General features: G+C 55.5%; 1 protein-coding gene across 1 annotated transcript in view; it reads right to left on the reverse strand.

Moving 5' to 3' along the window:
* Window positions 1–2,691: 2,691 nt before the first annotated feature.
* Window positions 2,692–23,357, reverse strand: part of IL21R (interleukin 21 receptor) — a 40,598-nt gene continuing 19,932 nt past the window's right edge. Inside the window, exons 2-9 of the mRNA XM_047780245.1 lie at window positions 18,859–18,922; window positions 15,899–16,001; window positions 13,167–13,366; window positions 9,480–9,625; window positions 7,988–8,165; window positions 7,187–7,283; window positions 6,080–6,164; window positions 2,692–4,174 (exon numbers count right to left, since the gene is read on the reverse strand). Coding sequence (XP_047636201.1) covers window positions 3,419–4,174; window positions 6,080–6,164; window positions 7,187–7,283; window positions 7,988–8,165; window positions 9,480–9,625; window positions 13,167–13,366; window positions 15,899–16,001; window positions 18,859–18,907 — 1,614 coding nt within the window. The 5' untranslated portion in view covers window positions 18,908–18,922 and the 3' untranslated portion in view covers window positions 2,692–3,418. The remainder of the gene's footprint in view (window positions 4,175–6,079; window positions 6,165–7,186; window positions 7,284–7,987; window positions 8,166–9,479; window positions 9,626–13,166; window positions 13,367–15,898; window positions 16,002–18,858; window positions 18,923–23,357) is intronic.

Here is a 23,357-nt window from a genome sequence, read left to right on the forward strand (position 1 = left end):
ATTTGGTGAACAACAGAATGACTTCATATTCATGTACCTCAAAAGTCCAAGGGAAATGTAGTTTCAGGTATGGCTGGATCCAGGAGCTCAAGAGACATTACCAGGAATATTATGTCCATTTTCCAGCTCTGCTTTCTAGTGTTTGGCCTCATCTCAGGGGAGCTGTTTCCTCCTGGTTCCCAGCAGCTCCAGGCTTAGTCCATTCCTACAGCTGAGCCATCCCATCAGGAAACGTGTATGGGCCAGCTTGGGTCACATGTTTGACCCTGAGCCAGCACTGTGGCTGGGAGGAAATGCGCTCTTGGCCAGGCCTGGGCCAGGGAGCCACTCCCAGAGCTGGGCTCAGCCACCCCACAGGATGCTGCTCGAAAAGAAGCATAGGTACCTATGGTGTTTGCCAAGAATTTCTTCCCTCCTGACCTCAGTTCCATCCAGCAAAGCATGACGGGGAGAGCTGGACTTGAGATCAGGAGACCAGAGTTCAAGTTCTGGCTCTGACCTTTAATTCAGTGTGTGATCTCGGGGAAGTCACCAGCCCCTTCTGCACCTTCATTTGTCACATGGATACGCCACCCCCTTGGAGCCCATAGATGGAAAAGTGCTGGACCAGGAGCAGGAGGTGGCATCCTCCTGCCTCTTAAGACAGGGTCGTTAGCACTTCTGGCCTGGACTCTGGGTGACAGGGAAGTGCCTTCCCCACCCCCAGGTGCTTGGGCTCAGTCACACCCCAGGCCTTTGGTCAAGCTCTTACCTCCACCCCTGAGTATCTGGGGTCCCTAACGATGTCTATGCATTTTTCAAAGCCTAACAAAAACCACGTCCCCTCTGAGGCCCCCCTAGCCCTCCTGATGCCCCCTCTGGGCTCCCGCTGGTGGTGTGCGGGGCTGGCTCATGCCAAGCTAAGCAATTACGCACCTCTGTTCCAATCCCACATTTAGAGCCGCCGGGTCAGTAGCTTGAACTTGGCCATGGTGATAAAATGTATCCCATGGACATAAGCAAACACGGCTAGTCAGGACTTATGGAGGGTTCACTACGTGCCTGGCTGAGGGGAAAGCAGTGAACACAATCAGCAAAGTCGTCACCTTCACGGAGCTTATGTTTGTTATTTCATCCTTCTCTCTAGCCGCTTCCTCTCCATCCATCCATCCATCCAACTGTTCTTCCTTCAAGCCTCTCACCATCCTCTTATGTACTCACCTGTGCACCTGTTCACCCATCCATCATCCCTCCGCCCTGCCCCCGACTCATCCATCCTCCCAGGTGGGCAAGCTCCCACCCCCGTTCTGCGCCCATGCGTATGAGCTGGGTCCCCTTCCAAGACAGACAGTGACAAGTCCTGTCTGGCCCAGTCAGAACCCTGTCCCACCCCCAGGCTGGCATCAGTGTCTCCCAGGTGCCCTCTCCCTGCACCCCAGGCCAGAGCTCTGTGTGCTGGCAAGCCGGGCTGCCTCCCCGGGGAGCCCAGGGCTCAGAGGGTGCCTGGAACCTGCAGCCTCCGCGAGGGTGTGAAAACCACAGCACACCTTGGCCCAAGTGTCTCCAGGGTGACGGCGGGGGAGGGAGACGGCTGCTCACAGCTGCAGGAGCTGCGGTTTCACACGTGTGCTCCCAGCCGAGCCTCACACACCCTGATCCCAGGTTAACAGTCCCACTACCAAAACCGTCAATGTTCTAGAACTTTCAAAACCAAGGCCTCTTGTGTTCCTCAGCGACTTCTCCCAACCATCCCCTTTTATGGAGGAGTCACAGAGAAGCTATCAGCAGGACGGACTCCTGCCAGATTCTGGCTCAGCCCTGGCCCCAAAGCAAAGACAAACCAGGGCTCCAAGTATCATCCTGCAGCCTGGCCTTTGGGGGGGTCCAAGCGCCACAGGTTCCCAGCCAGGGTGTGGATGCCCCTGACAGTCTGTCTTAACCCTGCTGGGTGGTCTGGAAAAAGCAGTCTCTAAAGGTGAGTATCCTTGAGGAGGGTAAATAATCTTTTTTTTTTTTTTTTTTAGGGCCACTCCCGAGGTATATAGAGGTTCCCAGGCGCGAGGTCGAATCGGAGCTACAGCTGCCAGCCTACCCCACAGCCACAGCAACGCCAGATCCAAGCCGCATCTGCGGTCTACACCACAGCTCACGGCAATGCCGGATCCTTAACCCACTGAGCAAGGCCAGGGATCAAACCCACATCCTCATGGATAGCAGTCGGGTTTGTAACCTGCTGAGCCACAAAGGAAACTCCCTTCTCTCTCTCTCTCTCTCTTTTTTTAAAGTGTGAGTTGCATGCAACACACAATACCGACATCTAGCTCCTGCCCAAAGCTGACACTCAGTAAGGTGCCTTCAGAACATCACGAGGCCTTTTCTTAGCATCTTAAATTTACATGTCATCAGGCTCTCGGACAAATCTTCAAGAATTTGACTTCCCCTGATTCCCCAGGATGAGCCACTCAGATGCCAGGGGATGGCAGCGGGACATTCCCTGCCATCACTGCCAAGTCAGGTCTGCCCCTCTCCCCCACTGGGAGGACCAAGGAGGGGGGTCCTCTCTGTGCAGCTCAGCATCCGTGTGTACTTGTGCTCAGTCAAGAAATTGTGGTTGGTGAGGGCCTGATTCTAAGGAACAAAGCAGATTTTAAGCCCGGAATCCCCCAGGTGCCCCTCTGCAGGGCGGGACAGGCCCGCACGTACCCAGGCGTGTCCGGTTCCTCGCCCCCACCCACCTGCAGCAGAGGCCTTGGTCCTGGCCGCAGGAGGAAGGAAGCTGATGTTTATTGAGGGTCTGGGCGGCACACTGTATGTGGGCAACCTCACCCATTTCTCCCCAGGGTAGGTCATGCCCCCTGCCCCCCATCGTCCAGACAGGAAACTCCAGCCCAGAGACAGGCAGTGACTCACCCGAGGTGGCACAGCCAGGAGGTGTCCGAGCTGAGATTCAGACTGGGGTCTGCCGGCCCCACCCCCAAATCTCCCCACTCCCAGGGTCACCGTGGGCTCATGTGGTCCCCTTCCTGTCCCCACCCCCCGCCCCCCGGAGAGGTGATAAGGAACAGAGTGGCCTTTGGGCAGCTCCTGGAGGTGGGACCCAGGGGCTAGGCTTGAGGTCTGTCCCAGGCAGTGCCCTGGTCTCAGCAGGCCCTGTGGGCGGCAGTGGACCAGCCTCTTGGGGTGGCTTGTGATCCGGGGCCAGCCCACAGGCCTGGGAGAGAGGCTGTCATCCCGTGAACACAGCACGTGTGCCACTCGCACTCGAGGACACGCCACCGGCACCTGAGCCCCAGATGCACACGGAAAACACCAAGCTCAGGGGCCCCATCGGGGAGACCGAGGGCTCCAGGCCTCTTCACAGCCCAGCCCAGGGGACCCACCCTGTCTGCGGCTCGTGGCTCAGCGGCACGGCCAGCGCTGGAAGGGCCAGTCAGCCGCACTAGCTGGCCTGGGGCCCAGGTTCCGCCAACGGAGGGGCCATGACCACCCACTGGCGGAGGTAGCTCCGGGGGGGCCCTTCGTCCCTGGGGCTGCTGAAGTCACATTCCACGGGGCTGCCGCAGTCAGAGTCCGCGAAGCCGCTGTCAAACGTGTCCATGTCCAGGCCGGCCGGGGGCGAGCCCGCCTCGCTGTCCGAAACCCCTCGGGGTGGCCCGTCCCCCCAGGGCGGCCCTGGAGCCCAGCCCGCTTCATCCTCGGGGGACGGCTTTACCCTGGCGAGGACGCTGCCCGCGGGGCCCCCCAGCCCAGCCGAGCCTCTGACTGAGACGCAGCCGCAGGACAGGAACGTGGCCTCCGGGTCCAGAAGCGGGTCCTCTGTGCCTGAGCCAGGCTCCAGGTTCAGAGCTGGGTAGCTGTTGTCGTCTCCACAGGTGCAGGGCCAGGCGCACGGCCCCTCTGCGTCCCTCACGGTCACCATTTCAATGGATAACTTGCCATACGGCCGGTCTCTCTCCTGGCTGTAAGCGGAGCCGCCCAAGGTGCTGGCGGTGGAGGGCGCTGGGTCCCAGGAGCCCGGCTCAGGTACCCCGTCGGCCTCCACCAGGTCAGCCGGCTCCGGCAGCTCCATGGGTGCCAGCCCCTTGGCTGCACGCTGTGCAGGGCACTGGCTGTGCATCTCCAGGATCGAGGGCACCCCCACACTCCAGGATCTCAGCTCCAGGCTGGAGGGAGGGAAGGGTGTGCCCACCCATCTCTGCAAGACAGAAAGGGAGGGAGGGTCAGGGATGGTGGCTCAGCGGTAACGAACACGACTAGCATCCGTGAGGACACAGGTTCGATCCCTGGCCTTGCTCAGCCGGGGTTAAGGATCGGCACTGCCGTGAGCTGTGGTGTAGGTCGCAGACACAGCCCGGATCCGGCGTGACTGTGGCTGTGGCCTAGGCCGGCTGCTGTAGCTCTGATGTGACCCCCTAACTCGGAAACCTCCGTATGCCGTGGGTGTCGCTCTTTAGCGTAAGAGAGAGAGCGAGCGAAAGAAAGGGACAGGCAGAGACAAGGAGTCCAGAAGATCGAGAGAGATAGAGTTGGGGGAGACTGGCACCATGCTGTGTCCCTCTCTGGTGACAGTCCCCACCACTGTCCCTGCCTCCCTGGGCCCCAGTTTCCCCGCCTGCAGCAGGGAGCCACGGCCCTCAGCAGCCTGCCGCCCAGACAACCGGTTGCTCAGTGGCCTGGGGTCTGTGCAGGTGCAGGACCGAGATTCTTGAGGTGTGGGGACAAGGGGACCTGAGGACTGGATGACAGAGCCCCAGCAGGCCACCTGGGTCATTTCCTCTGGGAGATTTCTCCAAACCTCACGTTCTCCTGGTTGTGTCTTCACTAGAGGGGACATGGAAGAAGCCCTGACTCTTCTGGTCACGACTGTGTCCCCACAGGCTCAGGCAGTGGCCGGCACACAGTTGGCGCCCAATAATTGTCTGTTAACTAAATGAATAAGCCAAGTGAATCAAGGACCAGCCACTTGGAAAGGCACCTGTGAGCTTGGTGGATGTGGGCTGTGGGGCGACGGTGGACTGAGCCACCCCTAAGCTGCCCCCTGCCCCTGACTGCCAGGGGTCCCACTCCTGATCCAGGGTCCCCCAAGAACCGAAACCTCCGGATTTGTGGCTACTGGGTCAGAAAACTCATCTCAGAAGCCTGGGGAAGCCACTACCCCAGATTTGAAATTGCTTCTCGGCCGTGTGGCCTTGAGCCTGTTACTCACCCTCTCTGTGCCTCAGTCTCCTGTCTGTAAAGCGGGCCTGCGAATAGCCCCGACTCCCCAGGGTAGTTGTGCGGATTAGACTACAAATAACATCTGTGGAGCTGCTAGCAGTGTGCCTGGTGCACAGCAAGCTCCGAAATGAATGCAAAGCGGAGGTGATGTTTGAGCTTCAGGGCAAGTGCAGAGGAGAGAAAGGTCTCGCCAGCGGGGACTGGAGCCCAGGCTCCTTCCCTGACTGTTCTGAGCCTCAGGCTCCTCCTGGCTCCCCTGCGATGAAGAAGCATCCACCCACCCACCCCCACCCATCCAGGCCGGGCTGCCAGGAGGAGGAGGAAAGGGGCAGAGGTGGAGGTGAGACAGCACTCAGGCAGACAGCAGGGCGCTTTCTGACTTCCAGGCTCTCCGGAGCAGGTGGGCTGCCCCTCCTGCTGCTGTCACCACATCCTCTCTGCGGTGGCTGCCGCCGCCGCCAGCCAGGTGGGTGGCGGTAAATGGGCACAGAGAACTCCTGGGCACCGGCGGTGGCGGCGGGGGTTGGGGCCTGGCAGGGGGCTGGCGTCTTTTGGAGGCGGCGCCAAACCCTTCCCAGAAGCTGGCCCGTGTCCCCACCTCCAACTCAAGGGCTTCTACGAAAGGCCCAAGGAGGCCGACTTGAGGCTCAAAGAAGCACCTGCGCACCCCTCCCCCAGTTCGGCTCCGTGGCCCGGGAAATGCTGCAGGATCTTGTTTAATCCTTATGCCAACTCAGCCCCTACGGGAATTATTTCCTGCACTTCGCAGGTGCAGAGGCGGAAGCCTGGCTCCAGGCCAGGCAGGGGCCTGGGGGGACCTGGGCCTGCAGGGGGGGGCTGGGGTCCAGGTGTGAGGGCCCAGGTCTGGGGTGGGGGCACTTACCTTGAAATCCCCGCTATGGCCCACATACAAGGGCTGGAAGAAGGGCTCCGGGCTGGGCACCTGTACCCACACCTTTTTCCACAACCTGCAGGGGATGGGGGGGGTGGGTGCGGTCAGAGTCGAAGTGAGCCCCCCCATGCCTCCCAGAGAGCAGCCAGGCCTCCCACTCAGAAGCTCCCCAACTTTGTCCTGTGGGAGACGTGGCGCCTCCAGGATACACCCAGGCCCCTCCCTTCCACCCCTCGGCCCCAGGCCTCAGTTTTCACATCTGTAAAATGGGGCAGCGCATCTCCTGAAGGCGCGAGGAGTTTAAGGGCTGGGCTGCCCATTCTGTGCTGAGCAAACGCTCCCCCTCTGAGTCCTGACTTCCTCCTCCGCCACCGGGGATGCGCACAGAGCCAGCTCCAGGGATGGGGTGTGGAGAGCAGTCGGTGAGCACCTGGAGTGCCCCCCGCAACATCCGTTGTGGTTTCCTGGCTTCTCTGCCTTGAACAAAATGAGCTGGGCGTGCAGGGCACCACCCCCCCACCCCCCACCCGTGTCTGCCACTTAGTGAGGTCTCCGCCCCAGCCTGGCACTAAGGCCAGGGGAGCTTACGTTTTATTTTTAATCAGCAGCAGCCTTTCTCTTGATGGCAGCAGAAACCCAACATATACACAGATAAAAGCAAACCCTCTGGTTTTGAAGCAGAAAGACCGGTGGGGGGGCGGGGGTTACCCCACCAAACCTTCACCACCCCCCCCACCCCGCCTGGCAGCCCCTCCGGCCTCTGGGAGTCAAAGCTTGAAGTTCACTCGACCAGGTCTCAGCTGAGGTCACTGTTATGAGCACGGGTCCAAATTTCACCTCCTCCACTTCATTGCTGTGTGACCTTGGGCAAGTTCCTAGATGGCTCTATGCCTCGGCTTCCCCATTAGTCACAGGGCAGTAAGTGCCGTGCAGCAAGCTCATGTCGCCTCTGTGAGGGTTCAGTGCGTGCTCTGCCCAGTGCCCAGGAAACAGCTTATTATCACCATCCTTGTCATTCTTACAGTCACCGTGACAGGTGTGTCCCCACCCCTGGCCCCAGGCTGACCCCTCCCTGCCTCCCTGTGCCCTGGGCCTCACCTCCAAGGCAGGTGGATCTTCAGGCCTAAGAAGACAAGGATGGGGCATACGAGGATCAGGATGGGAAGCAGGTGAGGGTACCAGTTTCTCTTCATCTCTGGGGGAGGAAGTGAACACGGGGTGAAAGTGAGCAACCTCTGTGGGATGGGTGTGGAGGGTACTGGGTCTGAGCTGCAGTGGGAGGGGGTGGGAAGGCTGCCAGTGCCTGGCAGGGGGATGGACCTGGGTTCAACTCCTGCTCCCACCCCCACCCTAGGCAAGTCTTTTTTTTTTTTTTTTTTTTTTTTTTTAAGGTCTGCACCTGCGGCATATGGAGGTTCCCAGGCTAGGGGTTCAATCGGAGCTATAGCTGCCAGCCTACACCACAGCCATAGCAATGCGGGGTCTGAGCCGTATCTGTGACCTACACCACAGCTCAAGGCCAGGCTGGATCTTTAACCCACTGAGGGAGGCCAGGGATCGAACCTGCAACCTCATGGATACTAGTCGGGATTGTTCCCACTGTGCCACAACAGGAACTCTGAGGCGAGTGGGTTCATCCTCGGTTTTCTCATCTGCAGAATGAGGGTGTTCATTCCCACCTCCCAGATCTCTCAAATGCTCTGCCAGGAGAGGCCCCTAGTACCTCACGCAGGGCCTGGCAAGCTGGGGCCCCAGAAATGCTGTGCAACAGCTACAGCTGGGCATGCGCGACCGAGTGGGCACCTTCCAGCCACGCCGGGCATCTCAGGGCTCGGGGCCACTGCGCTAGGACAAGATGTGGTACTGGGAGAGGCGTGTCCATCCCGCCTCCACGCCTACCTTCGGGCTGGGTGTGAAAGACGACAGGGTCGCTCCACTCGCTCCAGGTCCCCTGGAAGGAGGAGCCGGGCTGGGGCCCCGCCCGCAGCTGCAGCTCATAGCTCGAGCCTTTGTGGAACTCCAGGGGGAGGAAAGAGACGCTTCTCGAATCCACCGAGATCAGCTTTCTCCCTGGACTCTGCCGGCACAGGGAAGAGGGGACCAGGGTTAGGACCCCCCAGGCCAGCCCCTGCCTCCAGCAGGACCACCCGTCGCCGGCTCCCATGAAAGGAGCAGGGGTCCTCCGGCCACAGGAATCAGGCCCGTGTCTGAGCTCTGGCCACTCTAGCGTGGGGGCAGCACGGCCTTGCTGGTGATATAGTGCTTTGTGCCGTGTCTCTCTGATCCCAGCTCAGCCACTCCCAGGCCTGGCAGGGCACCCTGCCCACGGGGCCTGGGAATGTCCCAGGCGCAGCAGCGGCCATTCCTGGGAATGCTGAACTGGCAGCATTCCAGACCCTGGACACGTCTAGAAATCTTCAACAGCTGGTATTCGCCACAGTGGGCATTTCTGAGCATCTGCGAATTTTTAGAAATTTTTATTTTATTTTTCTCTTGTAAAGCCCCACCCGCCGCATACGGAGGTTCCCAGGCTAGGGGTCGAATCGGAGCTGCAGCTGTCGGCCTACGCCGCAGCCACAGCAACACAGGATCTGAGCTGCATCTGCGACCTATGCCGCAGACTGCAGCAATGCCAGATCTTTAACCCACTGAGTGAGGCCAGGGATCGAACCTGCATCCTTACAGGGACTATGTTGGGTTTGTAACCCACTGAGCCACAACAGGAACTCCAGCATTTCTGGGTATCTTTAACTACAGGCGTCTTAGCAACGGATCCCTCTGGAAATCTTCCACTGGGGTCGGTCTAAACAACCCACGGGAGATTTATGAAAATCTTAAACTGGGACCATTCTAAAGGATGGATAATTCTAGAACCCATCAGCTATGACTGTTTTAAGTAGTGAGCCGTTCTGGAACGCTCCCACACTCTATAAACAAAAGAGCCTTCACATTTGAAACACCGGTCCCTCTGACCCTGGACTTTCCTGGTTATGGATACTTCCAGAACTTTCCAACCAGGGCCATTCTAAGCAAAGGGGAAAGGTTCCAGACAGCCCCCACTTCTGAAACTTCCTCTACTGTGACCGGTGCTAGACTTGAGGTGGAAGGGGGTGGGGTGGGGACAATCCCTTCCTCGGTGGCATGCCAACTGGGGATGAAAAAGGGACAAGGCGAAATGAATGTGAAGGGGTCTCCGACGCCGGAGAGGAATGAGGCGAGGGCAGCACAGACTGTGAGAGCTCAAGGCAGAGCCTGCGTCCTCCTCGGCCGGCTGGTGAGTCTCTGGTTTCCATTCCCCACTGTGTCTGTCCCTGCCTGCAGCCTGGCTGCTCAGCCCTGCCCAGTCCCCATCCCCACCCCCACCCCCCACCCAATCCTCCAAGGGCCTCACCTGAGCCCAGGGGTCGCCGAGCTTCCTGTACCGCAGTTCATACTGAAGTTTGCCCTTCAGCGCGAATAAATTGTAATTGGAGCTCCAGGAGATGTTATAGTGTCCGGAGAAGGTCACGGTGACATTGAAAGGGGGAGATGGCTTGACTTGGAGCGGGGGGGGGGGGGGGGGGCAGAAAGAGAAAATGGGATGAGCTGTTGCAGCAGCTGATGGGAGTCACTCCCCTACGCCTAAACCTCGCTGATGAGACAGGCTGGCAACCCTACATGACCCGGGGTGAAGCCGCCCTCTCCCCAGGTCTCAGTTTACCCATCTGAGCAATGAGAGATTTAGATAGGATTGGGTTGCAAACTTGGGGGTGGGCAGGTGACAGCGATGGGTGAGGCAGGGCTGGAGACTGAGCCCTCCCAGCCTAAAGGGGGATGCCACCCCTCAGGGATGGGGGTGGGAGGCAGGAAGGCAGACCGCCAAGGTGGCCAGGGGTGGGAAAAAAAAAAAAAAAAAAAAACCTGGAGTTCCCGTCGTGGAGCAGTGGTTAACGAATCCGACTAGGAACCATGAGGTTGTGGGTTCGATCCCTGGCCTTGCTCAGTGGGTTAATGATCCTGGCGTTGCCGTGAGCTGTGGTGTAGGTTGCAGACGCGGCTCGAATCCCGCGTTGCTGTGGCTCTGGCGTAGGCCGGTGGCTACAGCTCCGATTGGACCCCTAGCCTGGGAACCTCCATATGCCACGGGAGCAGCTCAAGAAAAGGGAAAAAGGCAAAAAAATAAAAATAAAAAAAACCCTAATAAGCTGGAAATCCACATTATGGTGGGAAATCTCTCAAAAGCTACAGTTAGCTGCTCATCCCCAAACTGTCTCAGGCACGGGGGGTGCTCAGACCCACTTGTTCTCCATTTCTGTTCTAAATGACGGCCTCCTTTCCTTTGAACTCTTGCTTCCCTGAGAAGTCGAAGGACTGTCACAGCATCGTGCTAATTCATTAGCGCTAATTGCGGCTAATGATGGAAACCACCACCACGGAGGGCCGGCCCGGCTGCTCTCCAAGAAGCAGCCTGACACCCACAGGGCCCTGGGAGTTCCCTGGGACCCCTCTCATCTCCGAGACCGCTTCTGGAAAGCTCAGGAGCAGAGATCTGGGTCCCGACACCACGCCCTCCTGGGTCCCCCCAGGTGCAGGGCAAAGCTTCCTGTTCTACTCCAACCTCCGTCCGTTTTGGAGGCAGGACACAGGGGTCACCTGCCGTCACCTCCTCTCTTGTAAAAGGTACCCGTTCCTATCTCACGTGGTGAAAGTTCATGGGGACCAAAGTAAGAAGCCGAAGGAGGTACTTTAGGGGGGCTGAGTGACAGTGCTGTACAAGCAGAAGAAAGGACCCCTGCCCACCGCCCCTCCCCACCCAGCTCCATCATCACCACCTAACATCCTCTGCGTCCCCCTCCGTGATCCGTCCCCTCCCCTCCACCCCACACCACTCACCCCCACCCTGCCCCTGCGAGCTTAGCTCCTTGGGACAGAGGTTTTGTTTTGGGAGTCAATGCCAAGTCCACAGCTCCTAGGACAGAGTCCAGTAGGCCCCCAAGAGATACTTGTTAAATCAGCAAATGAACTTTCCAGGGATCCCACAAAGGAACTCTGAGGCTGGACAACTGGGCATCATGGTTGGCCAAGGGAGAAGGCCACGTTCAGGGGGGGCTCCAGAGGGTTTTGTTGTCATTGCTGCTTCAGCCATGGGTCCCTTTTAGACTGAATAGCTCCTAAGCCTGCTCTTCACTTCTCCAGGCAGGCATGGGCCTGGTTCTCTGCTTCCTGTGAGGCCTGGGCTGGGTGGAGAGGGCCCATCAGGAAGGAGCTCGGATGTTTGCAGAGTGGGGGATCGGGGATGAGGTCAGGAATTGGGGCTCCTCAGCCCAGGGAGGCCCAGGATCCAGGCAGCGGAAGGGGCCCCCAGGAGGGGGTTGGGGGAGAACACAGCCTGCTGCCACATCTGGTCCCCAGACCCTGGCGGGGGGGGGGGGGGCTGCACTGTGAGGGGGGGTCCGCCGCCCCCTCTCCTCTGCAGGGGAGGGGGGAGGCTGGCTGCCCAGCTCGAGGGAGGGGCAGGAGGGTGTCCTTGCTCCATGAACTCACCATGCCTGGATCAGCCTGGGTGAGTGTGTGTGTGTGTGTGTGTGTGTGTGTGTGTGTGTGTGTGCCCACGCATGCACATGTAGGACAGAGAGCGTGGCCTGTGTCCATCCATGCTGGCTGGGCCAACTGGGGCACCCGTGCATTTATCTGAGAGTGATTTTTTTTTTTTGTCTTTTTAGGGCCTCACCTGTGGCATATGGAGGTTCACAGGCTAGGGGTCGAATCAGAGCTGTAGCCACCAGCCTACACCACAGCCACAGCCACGCGGAACCATGTCTGTGACCCACACCACAGCTCACGGCAACGCCAGATCCTTAATCCGCTAAGCAAGGCCAGGGATCAAACCATGACCTCACAGATACTAGGCAGATTCTTAACCCGCTGAGCCACGACAGGAACTCCTGAGGGTGCAGTTATGAGTGGGTGTGCATGTGCGCGTGCGAAAGAGACAGAGAGAGAGAGAGAGCGCGGGTGTGTCTAGATGTGTGCGAAGCTTCATTCACACCTTCTGGGGGTTCAATACCCACTTTGCTGGGTGGGCAAACCCAGATCTCCAAAGTGTGAGTGACAAGACAACCCTCTCGTGCCCTGCCCCGCTGCTGGGAATTTAGGGCCAGAAACTCCAAACCGCAGGGGCTGGACTCTCCCCAGGAAGGCAGGACTCTCTTGGTCTGTGTTTGCATGCCTCTGCGCACCGGCCTCTCACCCTCTCCCTGGGCATCCCACTTTGGACACCCACACACACTGAGAGCTGCCTCCGGGACCCTTTGGTGCCCTGGTTCTGGACCCACAGAGAGAGCTGCCTCCATCAGCCGGGCCCTTCCTGCCTTCGGGCTTCCTCCCCTCCCCCAGGGTAGAGGGCAGTTCTGGGCCTCGCTGGAGCTCATGAGCAGGAGAAAATTCAGGGAGCTTTTTCTTTTGGGACTCAGTGTCCCAAGTTGTCTCATAATGGGGACAGAATCCCTGAGAGTCAGGGTATACAGGACCATTGCTTTATAAACAAGAAACCGGTCCAAGGTCACACACAGGCAGGGGCTGAGCTAGAACTGAAGGCCCGGGTCTGGGGCCCCAGTTCAGCTCCTTTTCCTATTCTCTGCCTGTGTGTGTGTGTGTGTGTTTGCCTTTTCTAGGGCCGCGTCCACGGCATATGAAGGTTCCCAGGCTAGGGGTTGAATCGGAGCTGTAGCCACCAACCTATGCCAGAGACAGCCATGTGGAATCCGAGCCGCGTCTGCAACCTACACACCACAGGTCACAGCAATGCCGGATCCTTAACCCACTGAGCAAGGTCAGGGATCGAACCTACAACCTCATGGTTCCTAGTCGGCTTCATTAACCACTGAGCCATGACGGGAACTCCTTCTCTGCCTCTCTTTGCTTAAGGCTCGAATCTATTTATCCACCCTTCCCACCCAAGCAAATAGCAGTGCATCTGAAAGACAGAACTCTAAGGAGAGGTGAGGCCCTGGGAGAGGTGAGCTTTGATGGTACGAGAGGGAAGCTGGCTCGGGGAGCATGTGTCCTCCTCATCCCTGGGGTCCAAGGGGGTACTCACTGCTTTTAGCCAGGACAAAGCTGCCACACTCCTGGGAATGATTGCCAGACTGGTCTGTCATATTGATGCTGAAAATGTCATCAGCCATGAACTGGAACACATCCATGTGGCATGTGTACTCCGCATGCGTGGCATTGCGGGTGGACAGGCGGAGGCTGCAAGAGGTCACCTCTTCCTCCAGTTCTCCATACGGGTCTTGCCTTCAAGGACAGAGGAGCCAGTCACGGCAAGAAGGCCAGAGGGGTTCAGGGCACAGGGCCAGGGCTGAAGCCCAGAATCTTGGGACTGGGAGGGCTTTGAGGTGGGGCTGGGGGTCCCCTGGTCCAACCACCCCTTTCCCAGGAAAGGGACACCCTTTCCTGAGGCAGCCTGGTGGATGGCATGGCTTTGCATGCCTCCAGGGGACTGGGAACTCACTACCTCGTTTAAGGCAGCATTTTTTTTTTAATTTTTAAATTTTTATTTATTTATTTATTTATTTTGCTGCACCTGCAGCATGCAGAAGTTCCTGGGCCAGGAACTGAACCCGTGCCACAGTAGTAACAATACTGGGTCATTAACTGCTAGGTCACCAGGGAACTCCCAAGGGCAGCTGCTTTTAACTTGGGAAATTTGGACCATTCTTGCCTGGACCGAGCCTAAATCTATCCCTGTCAGTTCCATTAACTGAATTGCTGTCCCACAGGAAGGGTGCTAACCATTTCTGGTCTCGTCTCCTTCCTGCCCTCCTTCTGTCCAACATCTGCTGAACCAAATGAACTTCATCCTTTGCTTTGAGTCTACTTACAGGGAAGGTGATGGTATAAGATTGTGGGGAAATGCTCTGGCTTTTTAACAGCCGCTGGGCAGAAATGGTGGGTTTTGAAGTATATATAGGAGTTCACCAGATATCTACTTCCCTACCTACATCTTCAGGCTATGAATGTAACCACCCTCCAGGGCTAGTACGGATCTGTGGATTCAATTCTCTGATAAATATTTGCTGGACTGGAAATGCCGATGGAATAAAGGCTCTCCAAACTCTTGCACGGCAGCCAGAGGGACCTTTAAAATCTCCCTGTCACCCCCATGCCTAAAACCCTCAAGTGGCTTCTCATCACCCACACAATAAAAGCTTGTCCCTGCCTACCTCTCACCTTCTTCACTTATTGTTCTCCCTCCCACTTGGCTCGCTCTGCTCTGGCCACGACTTCCTGGCTATTCCTCAAACTCACCAGCCCACCTCAGGACCTTTGCACATACAGTAGCCTCTGCCTGGAATGCCCTTTCCCCAGCTCCCTGGCTGCCTCCTTCTCACTCAGACAGGCCTGCCCCTGACCACCCTGGCTAGGGCAAACTCTCCCTCCATGTCTCTTGCTCTGTACCCCAGGGTCAAAGTTCCTGAACTTGAGAGCCTCCATTATTCTCAGAAAGCATCCTGTTGATTGTTTGCATGTTTATTGCCAGCCACTTCCCACTGCAGTGTGGCAGCTGTCTCCCCAGCCGCTCCCCACTGCAAGGTGGCAGCTCCAGGAGAGCTGGAACCTTGTCAGTTGGAGGCTCTGCTGAGCCCCCAGTGCCTGCAAGTGTCTGGCAAGAGCTTAATAAAAATAATCTGAACAAGCAAGTGAATGAATGAATGAATGAATGAATGAAGAATTGGTGGTGACGAGGTGAAAGCTGTCTGTTCTTTATCCTGGACAGCATACGGACAGAGTCTCTCCTTGACCAGGCTCAGCTCAGGGCCCTTGGAACTCTCTTCTCAACTAGCCCCTGACTTTGGGGCTTTCAGGCTCATCTCCGCATTGTCTTAATTTTAGCAAGAATCCTGCTACATCAGCTCAGTCCGAATCTTTCATCCTTGATATCTGATCAAGTTCCTCCTCCTCCACCATCCCTCCCAGGTGACATCTGATGGCACGGGGCTGTCATCGGCAAGAACCCTGTCAGGCCAGGTCAGCCAGAACCCCCCTTACCTCTGAGATTTCCTCTTAGTAACTTTCCATTCATTGACCTTGACTTAAAGTCCCAATTTTCCTCGTATCAGAGCTGAGTCCAATCTCTCCTCCCTACGGCAACCCCCCATCTCATCCCTACACCTATCATGAGGGTCTAGAATAAAGCTTGCCTTACGATTCTTTAACAAGTGCAACGAACAATGTTTTCATTAAAACATATGCACAAATATTTGCATATTGACCCATGGATGTGGGGGTCAGACTGCCTATATTCAAATCTCAGCTTGGAACGGTTCCATTCACTGGCTGTGTGACCTCGAGCAAACTGCATGACCTCTCTGAACCCTAGTGTCCTCGTTTGTAAAATGGAAGTAATAATCATGAGGATAGGAAGTGATGGTTCACAGGAAGTGTAGCAGGATGCCGGGTATGTAATGCAGTGCTCAAAAAAAAAAAAAAAAAAAAATCTCGTGAGAGTCTGGTCATCCTGAGGTCTCAAAACCACAGTCAAGCCTATGTGGTTAGAGAGAGGATGGCCTTTGGGGCCCTGCTTAGGCATCTGTAAGATGGGTATAGTGAGTCCCAGCTCAAGGTCTTTCTTGGGGTGAAACCAAATGCAGTTGGTGAAATGACCCCTCCCCCAGGAAGTGGCAGATATTATTTATAATGCTAAACCACCTCGCTGGCACAGTAGGTGCAACTCAGTCTGTGGTCTCCGGCGGTCCAGCTCCCATCCCAGCCCTCCAGGGCCACTCCAAATAGCATCCCTGGGGCTGCCGAGGCCCAGCCACTTACCACGTGAGGGTGAGCGCGCTGGGGTGCAGGGTCCACGTCTCCAGCATGCAGGTGACGGTGTGGAAGTAATCGGTGTAGCAGACGAGGTCTGAGCAGCCCCAGGCTGGAGGGTCAGGGGAGACAGAGGCCTTGGTGGGGGGGCTGGTCGGGTGGAGGCGGGGGCTGTAGGGCTCGTTACCCCCTCACTCCTCGAGGGCTGGAGGATGAGTGAAAGCAGGGGTCCCAGGGCCAGGGTGAATATGGCGACCCGACGGCCATAAAGATAGGAGCTAGGGCAATGGAGTCTTTGCCACCCGAGAATTCCATTTCTGATCCCCCAAAGTTTCAAGGCTGGCTGTGGAGACCAAACTCTCCCAACGCAAAGCATCATAAACTAAGCAGCTCCCCACCCAGCCCTCTCCCCACGAGCCCCGCATCCATCCACCTGGTCAGCACCCCTCCCAGCCGGTCTCCCCCGCGTGTCCCGGAACATCCCAGATCTCGGGCGAATCCGCACATCTCGCGAGAGGGGTTCATGCAGCCAATGAGAGTGGCTGAAAGGACCTCAAAACCGGGCCAAGCAGTCCCCTGTTTCCTGCAGCAGGTCCAAGACAGGACGCGGACCTCAGTGACCCGGTGGTGCTTCGAGGGAGGCAGAAAATTTCAAGAAACCGAGAAGCCCTGGAATACTTTCGCCAAACCATCTGTTGTCATCCTCCTGTCCTAAACCACCATCACCACCACAGCCAAGGGACTCAGGTACGGCCCCCTCAAGCCACTGTGTTGGAAAATGCGACACTCTCCCGCCTCCACATTAAGTGCCTCGCTTTGTTCTACAAATATAGATGGGATCATAATCGAAATTTTGTTAAATGGTTAACAAATTCCATTTAATACGTTTTAGTTGAGTTTTACTCTGTAAGATCAAGGGCCAGTGCGGCTCCTCTCCCTTCCCCCCACCCCCACTATTTACCCGAAATTCATTCCCCTTTTAAATGGATTCATTTTTCGTGGCTTTTCCTCCCCTGTTTTTCCTTGACTATTATTAGACGATCCAGGGGGAGCGGTAGGACATTTCTCCTGGGGCTCCGTCAAGGTCAGAAGCTGGATTCGGACCCGATAATATTGTTGCTGGAAACATCCATTTAGTCCACTCCCATCACCATTTTACAGATGAGACCCCTGAGGCTCTGAGACTGAACCACACCTCTTGTCTCTCTCGGTCTGGGTTGCTGAGACCCCGGAAAGTCAACTGATCTGTGCTAGGTCTTCACGGCCACACACTGCAGACATTGCTAATCGACTGTGGAGTGAGGATTGCTAATGGATCAGGAACTGAGGATTCTCAGAGGCCTCAGAATCCTTTTCTGCACAGTTGAGTGGCTCCAGGCAGCCACGACCAACAGAGCTGAGATGTGGGGATGAATCCTGTTTTAGGAGGAAGCTCCCCTCGGGAGGAACCAGGGCCGGTGGGTGGGCACAGAGAGGCTGGTTCAGAAGAGGGATTCTGGCAGGACCAAAACCCACGTGGCTGCATCCTCTCCAAGTTTATAGTCTGGTTGTTTCCCTCTCAGGCTTCCAGAACTTGGAGAGGTGCTGCCATTCCTAGGTAGGTTCAAGGCCACAAAGGGACAGATTTCATCCCAAGTTGGAAGGAGACACTGGGGAGGGGGCAGCATCCCCGCAACTAGTGTGGATGTGGCATCACAAACCAAAGAGCAAAAAAACCCAGCCACCTGATTGGTACCTTGACCTTCGGGCAGAGAGCCCCCGGGCCACCCCTGGCCCAGGGTTATCACAGTGCGGGAGGCAGTGAGAACCATGAAAGGAGGACATGTGACAAGACTGCTTCGAGGCTCTATTTGTAAGCTGGCGACAATGGCTTCCTAGAGGGCGTGGAGATATTTAGATGGTATCACTCCAGTGCAGCCCACGCTGCCTGCATGTGGCGCTCACTCAATAAAAGCAGTTAAGACCACGGGAATCAGGCAGATTTGGGGATCAAACCCAGGTCTGCCAATGCCTGGCTGTGTGGCCATGGACCTGCCCCTTACCCTCTCTGAGCCTCAGCTGAGAACTGGGCAACACTGCAACCCAGACCATACATGCTGGAATGAGGATGCACAGCGCCCAGGACAGAGCAAGGGCTTGTTCTTTGTGCCAATGGGGCAGGGGTCGGGGGGGGGGGGGGTGGAGTGGCAGCAGGGGACCCGAAGGCCCTTTCGAGCCAGGACAGGGTGCTGACCACTCGGAAGGAAAGATAAAGGAGCCTGACATCTGTTTCCTGAAGGAGCTATTTGAGGCTCTGACTTTCGGTAAAAACCAGAAAGAAATGGAGCTGAGTCAGCAGAGCGGCGGCTGAGGCCCCCATTTGAGCCTCTGTGCTGTGTCCTCCTCATCTGGGAAGGCTTCTTGGATCTTTCAGCCCTGACTGCGCCCTCAAGTCTAACTCCTGGCCTTTCCCAGCTCAGGTCTCTAGCCTCTCTCCCTCTGACTGGAGCATCTTCTGGTGCTCCGAAACTGCCTGCTAAGGCTTTGGCTACTTTTGTCTCCCTGCCCCTCACCCCACGGCTGGGGAATATCAGTGCTGGCAGTGGATCCAGTGATTGCTGAAAAACATCTCCTGGGAGATGAGGACAAACTAAGGTTAGACCACAGGCAGGATGTTCTCCCTCTGAGAAGTGGGAGCCAGCCAAGGCGGAGAGCCATGGAAATGAAGGCTGAAGCCTCTCATCCCTCCCCAAACCCACAGTGAGACGTGGAGACCCAGGGCGGTGGGCTGGGCCACGTGGGACGCCCGTGAACCACTTCCAGACGATGGAGCTCCCTGGCTGGACGGGTCCTGGATAACACAGAGATGGCGACAGCCACAAGTGGACAGATGCCACAGACTGCGACCCTGTGGCCTCTAGCCTGGCCCTGGAGCCCACGAGGCCAGCCCGGCCACTCCCCCACCTGCGGCCCCTGGAACAGCTACTTACCTCCCTGGAGCAGCAGCAGGAGCAAAGGAGCAGCCCAGGCACACAGCATGCTGCCTCCTGGAGCCTGGAAGAGACACATGGAGAGAGGGTAGGCCCAGGCCTGGGGACCAGGGGACCCCAAACAGCCCCCCTCAGGTTCCCCTCCCTCCTTTGGAAGACTTGTCTCAGATGCTTGGGGTCATTTCCAAAAAACATGAGTTCGAGGGGCCCTTGGACGCCCCCAAGGATTCCTGTCCTTTAGAAGTGGCTGATTCTGGAGTTCTAGTCGTGGCACAGCAGAAACGAATCCGACTAGGAACCATGAGGTTGTGGGTTTGATCCTTGGCCTCGCTCAGTGGGTTAAGAATCCTGTGTTGCCGTGAGCTGTGGTGTAGGTCACAGACGCGGCTCGGATCCTGCGTTGCTGTGGCTCTGGCATAGGCCAGTGGCTGCAGCTCCGATTCGACCCCTAGCCTGGGAATCTCCATATGCTGCTAATGTGGCCCTAAAAAGCAAAAAATATACATATATGTGTGTGTATATAATATACCACACTCTTAAAAAACAAAGTGGCTGATTCATTCAATACCAACCCTAAGATTATTGCTGTGCCCAAGATCCCCTTGTACCACATAATTCTGTATTTTCCTTAAAACTCTTAATTTATTAAATATTGTATATGTGCTAATAGTCCTTTGCTACACATTTAAAATTTAATATATATTAAAATAATACCTAACCCTTGAAAAAAAAAAAAAGTAAAGGAAGGGGCTGATTCGACCCCTTGGAGTCCCACCCAAAGCCTTCTTCCTGGGACCCCAGCTCAGCCACAAAGGAGATGGGGGATGAAAGGGGGAGGGGCTTGCTGCTCCTCTGCCCCTGCTAAGCCTGTCTCTGCAGCATGATGGGTGCATGATTATCCATCTAGACGAGGAAGAGGGAGGCAGGGAGGGGACAGTGGCTTGGCACGTGGTTATTTGATGAGCAGCCAACTGAGTCCTCCTTCCCACCCAACGCCCATGTGGGCCTTAGCCCACGTAACTGGCTTCTTACTGAAAGATGAATCCAAGATGAGCCCACAAAGGAGACCCCCACTGATTACCTGAGATAAGCTTAGCCCAGGAATGAGGCTTCTGACTCCACCACAGAGCCCACCCAGGTCAGCCCATCGGCCAGCACACCAGGCAACCCAGGCCTGACCACACGAAGGCACCCTGGACGCCCTGGTCTGCAGGATGGAGAGAGACCTCTTTGGAGACCAGAGGCAGCCTGTCCAGGAAGAGGAGACTTCAGTGCTCCGGGCAGAGGAATAACCCACCTGGCTGGTAATGCCAGGCTCTCGCTGGCCCTTGGCCTGCTGCACTTCCAGCTCTGTGTCTGCTTAGGGAGGGGGCAGCCAGAGGCCAGTGGGTCCAGGAGCCCGACCCAGACTGACCCCCCCCAGGACAAGAGATGGCGCTGGAACTGAAGCCTAGAGGGCTGACCCATGCAGGGACCCCGTCACACACATGGCTTCTTCTGAATCCCATCCCGGGTTGGTGTTACAGACACTGCTCTGGCCCCATCAAGAGCTCCTTCTGAGTCCCTAACAAGTCACCAAGCAGGCAGTGAGGAGCACAGAAAGGTTCAGCTGTGTGGCTCTGGGCTGGTCACGTCCCCTCTCTGAGCCTTGTAAATACAGGTGGTAAAACAAAGCCTGCTTCTAGGATCCTTGGGCGAATTCAGACTCTATTTGCAGCCATGCTGGGCCCCCGGCTGAGCTCTTGACAGGTAAACATTTAAGAAACAGTGATGGATATGGACTTTAGACTGGAAATGGAGGGACCCCCTGAATCCTGTAGCCAAGAGGTCCCCAAATGTCTCATCATGAAAGAATGAAATAATGCTCTTTGCAGCTCACGCATGGACCTAGCAATTATCATACTAAATGAAGTCAGAATGAGAGAGAAAATATCACACGATGTCACTTACATGTGGAATCTAAAATATGTCAGAAATGAACAGATCCACGAAACAGAAACAGACTCACCGATACAGAGAACAGACTTGTGGTTGCCAAGGGGGATGTGGGTTGGGGGAGGGGAGGATTGGGAGTGTGGGGTTAGCAGATGCAAACTATTGTATTTAGCATATGGGTAATAAGGTCCTACTGTGTAGTACAGGGAATTATGTTGAATATCCTATGATAAACCATAATGGAAAAGAATATGAAAAAGCGTGTATACTTATGTAGAACTGAATTTGCTGTATACAGAAATGAATACAACATGGTAAATCAACTCTCCTTCAATAAAATGAAGTTTTAAAAAATTCTAGAGACGTTCCTGTCGTGGCGCAGCAGAAACGAATCCGACCAGGAACCATGAGTTTGTGGGTTTGATCCCTGACCTTGCTCAATGGGTTAAGGATCCGGTGTTGCAGAGAGCTGTGGTGTAGGTCGCAGGCGTGGCTTGGATCCTGCGTTGCTGTGGCTGTGGTGTAGGCTGGCAGCTGGAGCTCTGATTCAACTCCTAGCCTGGGAGCCTCCATATGCCGTGGGTGCGGCCCTAAAAAGCAAAAATAAAACAAAATATTTTTAAAATTCTAGAAAAATCTCATGTTCAAAATGTTGGCCATATTTGTAGATAATGTGCACTATTACTTATTTTAATGTATTTTCTATAAATGAATCCACTTAAAAATTTCACTCCAACCTCAATCTAATCAAGAATGCCCATAGTGGTGTATTTTTTTCCCCAACACACTTTATTTATTTTTTATTTTTTTATTTGTTTTTTTGTTTGTTTGTTTTTTGCTTTTTAGGGCCACACCTGCGTCATATAGAAGTTCTCAGGCTAGAGGTCAAAATCAGAGCTACAGCTTCCGGCCCACGTCTCAGACAAATGATAATAATAGTTTAGCCACAAAATAATAATAGTTTAGCCATTCAGCAAAGTCAGGTTCCTCCTCGAGATTTATAGATAATATTTCTGAGCCATGGCCTTTGAGCCGTTTTGCAAAGACTGAAGCCACCACCAGCCCGGCAGAAAAAGATAACTGCCTGCTGCCCACAAGCGCTTAGACTCCAGACGGGCTGGAACCGGAAGGTCGATGACGCTGTCTCCCAATGACATCATCACCAACCAATCAGAAGAAAGCCCACGAGCTGACCACGCCCCGCTCCTTGAACCCTGTAAGACTCCTCATTACCCGCTCCAGGGCAGGTAGTTTTGAGAGCATTCGCCTGCCATGGCGCCAAAGCTATGCTTTTCTGCTTCACCCCAAACGCCTTCTCTGCGTTTCTACTCTTCCCCGGTGGACAGAGGTTGAGTTTCAGCAACAGCCTTGTCACGGATCTGGCATCGCTCTTCATGTCACTCCCAACAGCTCCAACTGGGCCCACCAGATAAAGTACGAACTCCTTTGCCCAGATTCAAGGCTCCTCATCCCTCCATACCCCACAGCTTTGTACAAATGACATACAGCCCCCTGGGGATGGATGGGCTGTATCTGCTGCTTCTGAATCTTTTCTTACGAAGAGATCCTCAAACTGCCGCCGAGTTTAACCCCTCCCGCCTGGTCCTGTGAATGGATCAGGGATGGAAACCAACCCAGGCAATGCCAAGGAGAGCAGTCAGGGAATTTTTTCTAGAACTCTATTAAAGAGGTACTCTTTGGGGTGCCTGCTGCAAGCTGGTAGCCACTTCTTAGATGAAAATGCTGTCAATCCTGAGAAATGTAGATCCAGCGTCCCCATGACAGCATTTGAGGGCCTGGATCCAGCTGTACCTGAGGTCTACACCTAGATTTTTCATTTACATAAGCCAAAAAAACCACCTATTTTTTTTTTTTTTTTGGAACTGTGTCTCTGGGGCTTGCCATCAAAGATACCTGATACAGTGGAATAGAGCAAAGAGCCCCAAATTTGAAGCCAACGCATCTTGGTACAAATAATAGCTCTTCTCTGGCCTTTCTACTCTCTGACCTGTTGTCATCTCTAAATTTGGGACAGGAATGCACACTGCACCTGGCAGTTAAGGAGAGTCAATGGGAAAGCAGATGTGAGAGTGCCCTGAACTGGAAAGCGTTGTACGAGGGGGCTGGATTCTCGTTCTTGCCGGCCAGCATCTCCGAATCACTCACCAGCCTCCAGCGTCCTAGCCCACATCATGCCTCCCTGCCTTTGCCTGAGGAAGTCCTCCTGCTAAGTCATCTCCTTGAACACCTTCCCCCCTCCCATCACTCTAAACTCAGCCTTCATGGCCCACCTGTGCTTATCCCTGCATCCATGAAGCCATGTTGGAAGGTTCTAGAACTCCCGCCACTTACTGCCTTCCGGGTTGTCACTAGTGCTTTTATCTACTTGATATTCACCTTTACCCTGCTTCCCATTTTTTTGCTCCAATAAACATGTCTCAAGAGAAAATACCGATGTCACGAACAGCAACAGGTAACTAGCATGAAACGGAGAGGTGGTGTGCATCGCAGTGGTGCAAACACAGACCTGGGGCCAGCTCGCCTCAGTTCAAATCCAGCACTGC

This window comes from Phacochoerus africanus, chromosome 5, assembly GCF_016906955.1.
Source record: "Phacochoerus africanus isolate WHEZ1 chromosome 5, ROS_Pafr_v1, whole genome shotgun sequence".
NCBI classification, from domain to species: Eukaryota; Metazoa; Chordata; class Mammalia; order Artiodactyla; family Suidae; genus Phacochoerus; species Phacochoerus africanus.